The sequence below is a fragment of the Pollicipes pollicipes genome, unplaced genomic scaffold (genome assembly GCF_011947565.3).
Source record: "Pollicipes pollicipes isolate AB1234 unplaced genomic scaffold, Ppol_2.1 Scaffold_7262;HRSCAF=8765_pilon_pilon_pilon, whole genome shotgun sequence".
NCBI classification, from domain to species: Eukaryota; Metazoa; Arthropoda; class Thecostraca; order Pollicipedomorpha; family Pollicipedidae; genus Pollicipes; species Pollicipes pollicipes.
Genome location: NW_023597055.1, coordinates 11,542,312 through 11,551,644, shown reverse-complemented (window position 1 = coordinate 11,551,644; position 9,333 = coordinate 11,542,312). Strand labels below are relative to the sequence as shown.

Here is a 9,333-nt window from a genome sequence, read left to right as displayed (position 1 = left end):
GGCGTTTGAGACCCGCATTTTTGGACATGTCTGTGCTCGATACCTGACGGGACCACTGGTGGAACAGCGGTTAAAAACCCTCCATGATTCGTAAATGTACTCCAAGGTACGGCAACCCAACAACTGATTTGAAGTCGCGTCCGATTTGGCTCACAAGATCTGACGATTTTTTTAGCATGGCTTGAAATACGCAAATGCCTGGTTGGCACTTAAGTCGGGACGATCTACCACCCAAACACGGATTTCGGAAAACATACAGCTGTGTGATCTGTGTCAACTGACATTGTGTTGTCTCCGCGTTGCTGCACACCTGACTGCCGAGATATTGGCCCCGTTTTGGCACCTTTTTGGGGAAATCTACAAAAAAAACTAAAATATATGCGTTGCTTCTATGGAAGACGCATTAAAAATGTCGAACGTTCGCTTCAGAAATGAGTGACTGCCTTCGGCACCATGCTGATATGCACCAAATAAACTCACAGCAAACATAATGTCTTCGCAAATTGGTCTGACGTGAAACATTGGGCTCAGTATTCCACATCTTCCGTCCATAGCAGGCACCCGAATGTCGAACCACAAGGCGTATGCTGTCTGCACTCAAATTCCGGGGAGTGTAAGCCCGAAATGACAAGTTCTGGAGTACCTGGAACCTGCAGCCGTCATCCCGCCAGGATACCGTGATGGTAAGACTCGACCCCCTCTCTTCGCAGGTCTCATCGCGCTGCTGGCGCTAATCGCGGCCGTTATATACGGCGTCGTGTCGGCGGCCAGTCATGGCTCCGGGGGCGACGGCTCCGGCCACGTCTCGCTGTACCGCCCCGGCGCCGGCAACGCCTCGGATCGGGAGCTCCGCTGTATACAGGTACCGGTGCCCGGTCACTGGCTCACAAGGTCACGGGGAGCGTGAGGACGCGGGGTCATTGGGTCACTGGGTCACACAGACGCGGGATCGAGAGGTCGCCGGGGGAATGAGACCACAGCCACAGTTACAGTTACTGTTACAGTTACTGTTACAGTAAGACCACAGCCACAGCCACTCGGCTACAGCCACGGGATCACAAGGTCATGGGTGAATGAAGTTACGCGATCGCAGGGTCACGGGGTCACAGGCGGGACGGGAGGCGGTGCGGGAACGTCAGAGAGGTCCACAGCGGAGTTCGCGCAGAGATGAACGGGGTGACAGGTGACAGGTGACGGGTGACAGGTGACGGGTGACAGGTGACGGGTGACAGGTGACGGGTGGCAGGTGACGGGTGACGGCCGACGCCGTACAGTTGTGCAGCTGCGCCCCAGGCGGCGCAGTAGGCAGTGTAATGTATTGATACAGTGCCTGGGAAGAGGTCTGTACTGAAGCTGCCGATAACGGGATGATGCACTTTATACGGGGTGGAGTCATAGGCAGCCACAGACAGCCAACAGAGTACAGCTATAGATCAGCATCATAAACAACCGGATGGGTTGTGTACGGATGAGTAAGGATTGTAGAAAACTGGGAAGAAAGAGCACCTCCATTCTCCGTGTTTGTCATCGGACAATCTCACATAAACGGCATGTGTGAACAACGTTGGTCGCCGCTTTGCCCATTTCACGTTCGCAATCAAATGTTGCTGGATTTTCTCCGCGACGTCATGGAACGGTGTCAATGATAATTCTCAGCTCAGAAACTGCCCAAATCCTTAACACGCGCCCGGGTGGCCGGCTGGATACCCTTCGCTCGGGTGGGGGGGTCAATTTGCCCCCCCCCCCTGAGATCTCGGTAACTATTACAGCTAGAGAAAGCACACTTACAGGGTATGTTGAACTGTACGTGAACTCACTTAGGTCAAAGTTTCAGGTTCGTAGGTCGTGACCTTTGGGTCAAATTAGGTCAAACAGGGTCAAATTTCAGGTTGGTCTCCAAAGTGTCCTCAAAACCTAAATAACCGTTTCTAAGCAGAAGTCCACGTGCTCAGTTAAGTTCAGTGGCCTTGTTTGACCTTTTTAAGGTCATGAAGACCAAGCCATACAAGCTGCTCTGAGTTTTGCATTTAAATAAGCGACAAAGATTACGCTGCGCAGTATGTTCCGAAAAACAAAACGTTGACCCGGGTCATGTTAGGTCAATAACCTATTTTGACCTCTGAGAAGTCTATGGAAGACGGTATAATGCAGTTCCTGCATGTACATTATCAATAAATTCGAAATGAGCATCAGAAACTACACCATACAGCAAGCTCTAGAGTGATAAAACATGTTCGTTTTGACCTTGGTCTGACCTTCATACCTGACTTTAGGTCAATGCAACTTGCTCATTCAACTGTTGTGTTGCCTAACAAAGCATCTCAGAGATGTATAGCTTCGTTTAACACTCCGTTGTTCCATCAGACTGAACGATTCCGTAGAAATTGACTTCTCTGAAACCATGGCCTGACGTTTACCTGCCATGGGTCAGCGACCTTGCAAGGTACATTTAAATTTTTGACGCCGAACAATCCGCTATTTAATTGTCTACAGCTTTGCAAAATTTGGCACGGCTGCGTCGCGCCGTTCGGAAACCGTTCCGGAAAACCTTCGGGGGGTCAATTTGACTCCCCCGCCAGAACGCGTGTTAAACACAAATATGTGATCACCGTAACCGTCCAACAGCGTCCTTTAGTCCGCGAGGGCAGTCCGCCCGAGTCCGGGAGCGCCGGCTTCCGTGTCGACCATCCATGGGTTGATACGAAAGCCTCGTTCAGCAAGCCTCCGGTGCATTATCGCTTCTCTGCCGCCCGCTCTCACCCAGCACTTCCTACCGAGTCTGTACCTGCATTAGCGCCTCAGTGCCTGCATGCATCTGCGGCGAGAACTGCCCTGACTGGCGGCGTTGGCCTCAGGCAGTGACCTCCTGACCTGTACGCGCGCTCCGCAGACGGTGACGGTGCCGGAGGTGGACGTCTGTGTGTACAGCGCTACTGAGGACCGTTACGTGTCCGCTCAGCTGCTCACACACGGCGTCTGGCAGCCTCGGCTTCTCACCGTGTTCCAGGTGAGAGGGCTAGCTGCTCACACACGGCGTCTGGCAGCCTCGGCTTCTCACCGTGTTCCAGGTGAGAGGGTAAGCCGCTCACACACGGCGTCTGGCAGCCTCGGCTTCTCACCCCGTTCCAGGTGAGAGGGTCAGCTGCTCACACACGGCGTTTGGCAGCCTCGGCTTCTCACCGTGTTCCAGGTGAGAGGGTCAGCTGCTCACACACGGCGTCTGGCAGCCTCGGCTTCTCACCGTGTTCCAGGTGAGAGGGTCAGCTGCTCACACACGGCGTATGGCAGCCTCGGCTTCTCACCGTGTTCCAGGTGAGAGGGTCGGCTGCTCACACACGGCTTCTGGTGGTCCCGGTTTCTCACCGTGTTCCAGTTGATACAGTATGTTCGTGATCCCCATCGTTTAGCTAGTGTTTGAATGGTGGGACATGGCGGGGCCACGTATCAGTGAATGTCCAACAAACGCCACTTTAGTGACATGAAAACCCTCTCAAGAAAGTATTCTGCCATCTGTGATGTTTATGGTGAAATAGGGTAGTTGGGCGCGTCGACGTAAGGAACAGCTCTGACCCAGGCTTGAATGCTGTCTTGCTGATTGGGATGATTGGCGAGATGAAGCTGTTTGCAGATATTGACATATCTCAGCATGTCTCAATATGTCTCAACAGCCTGGTCTTTGATGTCTACGGGACGGCATTGCCGTGCTCCCGGCCGAATTGGACGTAGGTTATCGCAGAGGGGAGACTCCGGCTCAGTGGGCGTAACGGACGCCTCCCTTCTCCCCCTCCCCCCCCCCCCTGCGCTACCCACATCCTCTGAACACGGCCTTCCCCGGTAGTTCGCCTACGTTTGCCATTGTTAAAACCCGCCGGCTCTCCCCGCTGAACACCCAGCACCGGCTGGCGCGCTGCCAGCGGTCGCAGCGCCAGAGCAGGCGGCTGTCATCGTCCCTGCAAGCTCAGCCGGGCGCCGATCTCGCGGCGGCGGGAGCTGAGCCGGCACTGGATGGGCGAGCAGTGACAGCCATTCACTGGTTTGTTGCGATCGGCCGTGCTCGTGTTGACTCGACGCCAACCGTCACAAAGGATGGCGTTCTCTCAGTTGGGAAGAAGGAATCGCTCGTGACGGAAAAGACGTGGAGAAGCCATGCAGCTCGTCGGGATGTAGCCCATGCTTGTACCATATGCATCATATGCTGAGCTCATTTGACATGGCCTGCGCTTTTGACAACATTGTTTTGACAGAATTGTCGTTTTCGGGTACAGACTAATGAATCATAAGTATCCGCTGAATTAGATAGGCCCCGGCCTCTTCTCTTGGTTATTCCTTTCGCGGACCTTGCGTTCAATTCTCATCGCCCCGTTGAATTAATTGTTGCTGATAGGAGCAGCCGGAAGTCTCGTTCTCTCGTTGGATCGTTTCACTCCGTTTCCGCCCTCCAAAACAACACGTTTATTGCCTCCCGACTTCGCCTAACTTCTCTTGGATGCGTGCCACATGTTTATGTTCTACACGCGTAGAACATTGACATTTTCGCTGCGCCCCAAACTCTAATGAACAGCAGCAATACTGCATATATGGATACGTGAGGATCCTTTTGATATGTTGTATCCCATTGATTCGTGCAGTTGGACGGAAGTTGGTGCAGACAATCTCAGATGCTAAGGCGATGGAGCAGGGCTGGACTGACGAGGGACTTCTGACACTGTTGAGACTGCTGCTTAGTGAAGGAGCGGAGCGGGGGGGGGGGGGGCTGTGAGTGCTCAGTGAGGAGCCACCGACGCTCCTTCTCACTGGAGAGACCGCCTGGGCCACTGCTCATTGGAATGATCATCATTGGGACTGCCATTCACTGGAGTGATCACGACTGGGGCTGCCGTTCACTGGAGTGATCACGACTGGGGCTGCCGTTCACTGGAGTGATCACCACTGGCGCTGCCGTTCCTCGAATGATCGCCACTGGGGCCGCTGCTTACTCGAAAACCACTGAGGCTACCTCGTACTGGAAGAGCTAATAACATGCATTTTGGTTCAAATCAAGCACGGTTGAATCTTCAAGGGCTGTGCAATTAGCCCATAACGTAACGTAACGTAACGCAACGTAGCGTAGCGTTAGAGGTGAGAGCTGTTCGGCGCTATGGCCGTTGTTGGTTGTCACGGTTGCTGAGTGTTGTCCGGCGGGGGTCTCGACTCGAGGGCTTGTCTCGGTGTTCGGACGACGCTTCCATCAGAGAGGCCTTAACACAGAGTTGGCGCTGACGGTGGCAGTGGGTCCCTGGGGTTACGGGGCATTGCAAGAACTTCGGAGCAAGCGGTAATAAATGAACGGGACGGATAGACCGCCATGTGTGCTTTTGGATAAAATAGTAAGCGGAGAAAAACGAGGCTGGCTCTCCCGTGCTCGGAGCGCGCGATAAATCCGTGCCAACCACAGAAAACAATATACTGAGTGCTTTCCCACGGAGTTTGGATTGCTAACGCGAGATTTCTGTTGCAGAAAGCTCTGCGGAACTATCCGAACTCTGACGTCATCGACCTGGGAGCACACATCGGCTTCCACACGCTTCTCGCGGCTAAGCAGGGTCACCGCGTCCTGGCGGTGGAGCCGGTCACCTCAAGTTTGCGACGCATCCACCACGCGGCGCTGCTATCTGGCGTGCGCAAAAACATCACGCTAATTCACAACGCCATCTACAACTCGAGAACTTACGCGTGGCTGCGCCAGCCCCATGGCAATATAGGGGGCACTAGCATCGTGATAGCGGACACTTCGTACGACACGAACGCGCGTGAGGCTGTGAAGACAATTCTGACGGACGACCTGTACCCATTCATTCAGCGGAGGATTGTGCTCATCAAGATGGACGTTGGTACGTGAAGGTCGACCTCCAGCACCCGCTGTCTCTTGGGAAGGGCACGCTGTGTGGACTGACTGGACTCTGATCATGTGGAACTGCTGTGATGCGCGGTTCTGTTTTGAGATTCTGTGCACAAAAAAGTAGTTTGATTTTGAGATTTCGAGATTTTGCCCAGCTTGATGTCAGTAGGGCGGTCAGCCGGGCAGTGGTCGAGCAGTGAGCTGACTCGTGACCGGATGCCGCCGTTGCAGAGGAATGTGACCGGTGACCGGTGACTGGGTTTCGCCGTTTCAGAGAGGTGTGACCGGTGACCGGGTGCTGCCGCCGTTTCAGCAGGGTGTCACAGGTGACCGGTGACCGTGTGTCGTCGTTTCAGAGGGGCGTGCGTGACCGATGACCGGGTGCCGCCGCCGTTTCAGAGGGGTGTGAGTGTCGCGCCATCTCGTCGGCCACGCAGCTGTTCAGCGGCGTGCACATCCCCTACATTTTCATGGACTGGTCGCTCATGTTCCTGCACCAACGGCGGCCGAACACGGCCTGCACGCCAGAGTGAGTTGGCGGGACGTGAGGGACCAGCGGGGGGGGGGGGGGATCAGACGGCAGCGGGCCGGCAGGGTCTGCGAGGAGTCAGGGCCGAGCAGAGTCGGTGGGGAGCCAGAGTCGAGCCGTCGGAGGGGAGTCAGGGAAGTTACGGCACCAATGGCGTAGCAGGTTTTCGTCCAGTAGTCCCTCCAGCCAAAGGACATCTTGTCGTCTCTTATAGATCTATTGTTGGATGCAGGGAGCTGTCTTGGGCTCGGGGTCCTATTATTTGCTCGGGGGGCTCCGTTGTTCGGTTTTTTAGCACCCCTTTATAAATCTTAAACTATCAAGAGGCCCTCGCGTTTTAAGCCATACAGTGTCTTTACCATCCTAGGCGGAGGAGTATTCCCTCAGAAGGTGTCCCTGCCATCTCCAGGCGGGGCAACACGTCCCCAAAGGCCCCCTTGACCATGCCACGGGGTGATTTTAAAATCCGCAGCACGGGTAGCCAGCCCTGGGGCCAGAAACGTCCAGGTGCATTCAGAGAAAATAAGCCAGTAAATGTAGTGGAACGTTGTCGTCACCATGTCATACTACCCCCGGTTAAATCACCCAAACCAGCAAGTGTTTGTCCATCGCACGCTCTGCTCTGTCTGCCCTCGACTCACCCCGCCGACCGCGCGCTGCTTGCGCCGCAGGAGCATCGAGCGCATGACCATCTTCCTGGCGCACCGCGGCTACGTGCCGTACGAGGCGCGCACCAACCAGCAGCTCGACTGGCGCCAGAGCACGAGCTGGCGCATCGGCTACGTGTACTGGCGCCACGTGTCGGCCGACGACCTGCGCCAGCCGCCGTCCACCACGCCCGCGCCGCCGCTACAGGATGACGATGAGGACTACAGCTACCGCTTGTCGTAGGGGCGGCGGCGCTGGAGCAGCTGTGGGCGCAGCTGTGGGCTGCCGGAGAGCGCCGGGACGCGCTTAGGCAGCGGCGGCCGGTCTGGGCGCTGGGGTGCGGTGGACGCTCTCGGCGCTGCGGTGGACGCGTCCGGTGCCGCGGTGGACACGTGCTGGGGCGACGTGGGGAAGTGCTCAGGCGCCGTAGCCAGCTCTGGGGTGTAGCGGACGCGTTCCGGCTCGTCTGGACCAGTCAGGGCACGAATGGGGGCCCGTGTCCTGCGGCATGACCTTGGAAATCGGAACGACTCACTCAGCCCCTTCGTGCCCTGTCGGTGTGACGCCCGCGGAGTGAAATCTACGGCAGCGAGCTCGAGAACGTCGATACCGAGAACGGGCTCGTGTTTCTGACAGCGTCTGAGCAATAAAGGCATGACGACCATCGCAGGCCTGACGCTGCAGCCGATGCGGCCGCGTGGCCCGACAACACATGACGTTCAGCGCAGGCGGTTGGCGTGCGTCAGCGTAACAAGTGCACTTTCGCAATGGTTTAACCCGGCGTCGTTCAGCAAACCTGGTCTGCGGGTCTGGCCCCTGGCCAATCGCAGCGGGTTCTGCACCACGAGCGCGAGCACAAGCGCGAGCGCGGCTCTTGCTGTCGGGTGCTCGGTGTCAGTTTAGGAGCTTTCCGGTGCGATACTTCGAACGCGCGCAGCGAATGTCTACCAGCGTTTCGATAGGACTGCCACGTATGTAGGATGCTGTCACGCTGTGGGGATGTTGCGCACTGTCTTGCACGTGGGTGGCGTGCGTTGTGAAGTTTTGCCATGGAGCCCATGATCATGTCGATGGGTTCGTTTGCACCACCCGTTTGTTGCGAGAACGCGACGATTATGCGCTTGATGCTTGTAAAGAGCGCGAACGAATCTGTGCATGTAGAGTGAGTTGTTGTGAGGGCTAGGAAATGATAGCGGGAAGAAAAAGTAAACTACAAAGCGACGGAATGTTAACGCCCGGGTGATCTGATCGACTCGATGTTATCTCCTAATATAACGCACGGTTTTCGAGGCTGTTGCGTGTGAAGCACTATTTCGAACTCTAATATCGGTCGTGACATTGACACCGTGACGTGTGATCGGTCTCCCGGCGAACGCAACCTGCCGTCGGAACCTCTGTTCGGACTCCCATGCTGACTGCTCTTATTTGTTTTATTACGAGGTAAGCTGAGACTTCCGCTTATTCGATCCTAGAAAATCCAGTCTCAGATGATTGAGATTGATTACATTGAAATTCCTGACAGGGTTTCAGCATTCTTCCCGACTTTTAAGCATTCCTCCCCGATCCTCCCACAGTGCTAACGCCTGTCTCGGCCTCCGCACATCATATGTGTGTCATACCATCATACCCGTGCCATACCTGTGACCTACCCGCCCCTGCACACCACTGATCTCGATCCACGAGTGTTCCCGATGCTCATATAGCCCTGCTGTACTGAGGGCGGCTTCCGGGAAGCCGGAGAGTTTCCCGGTCGGCATCTGGACCTGGTCGCAGCTGACGTGACAGTTCCTCGGTGTAGCCGCTCCCCTGATTCCTTGTGTAGCTGCTTCCCTAGTTCCTCGTGTAGCTGCTCCCCTAGTTCCTCGTGTAGCTGCTTCCCTAGTTCCTTCCGTTGATAGATTGATTGGTGTGCGTTTGGTAACGCCGAATCTCGGGATTACCGTATCCCGGGAATCCCATTTGGACAATCCCGAATGAACTCCGGGCTATTAATACCCATCAACAGCAGATAAGATGCGTATCGTGTAGGTCATAAGGGCAAAGACAGGCATCTAACGCAAACGCACTGAAGCACACGAAAATGCACACAAGTCACGACTTCTGCCGCATAAACAGATCGTGACATCCGTAAGTGTCCCGTGAGATGTCTCTGCGAGTGCTTTGGGAAAGAGATAGCCGGGAAACCTCGAGGATGGTCCGGGAGTGCGTCAAACATATTGGCTGCGCGAATAGAAGAGCGTCGTTTTCCCATATCAGCACGCGAATGAGGTACAAGGTA

The 9,333-nt window shown here is 55.5% G+C and overlaps 1 protein-coding gene and 1 long non-coding RNA gene across 2 annotated transcripts; both read left to right on the top strand.

The window, feature by feature from the left end:
* The first annotated feature begins 720 nt into the window (after nucleotides 1-720).
* On the top strand, nucleotides 721-5,578 carry LOC119113981 (uncharacterized). Its single transcript, XR_005095989.1, has 3 exons — nucleotides 721-862; nucleotides 2,891-3,007; nucleotides 5,498-5,578. It is a non-coding gene; the product is annotated as an uncharacterized LOC119113981 (long non-coding RNA).
* LOC119113980 (uncharacterized) lies at nucleotides 5,576-8,345 on the top strand. Its single transcript, XM_037238219.1, has 3 exons — nucleotides 5,576-5,870; nucleotides 6,278-6,407; nucleotides 7,079-8,345. The coding sequence occupies exons 1-3, from the start codon at nucleotides 5,861-5,863 to the stop codon at nucleotides 7,296-7,298; spliced, it is 360 nt and encodes a 119-aa protein (XP_037094114.1). The 5' UTR covers nucleotides 5,576-5,860; the 3' UTR covers nucleotides 7,299-8,345.
* Nucleotides 8,346-9,333: the final 988 nt, after the last annotated feature.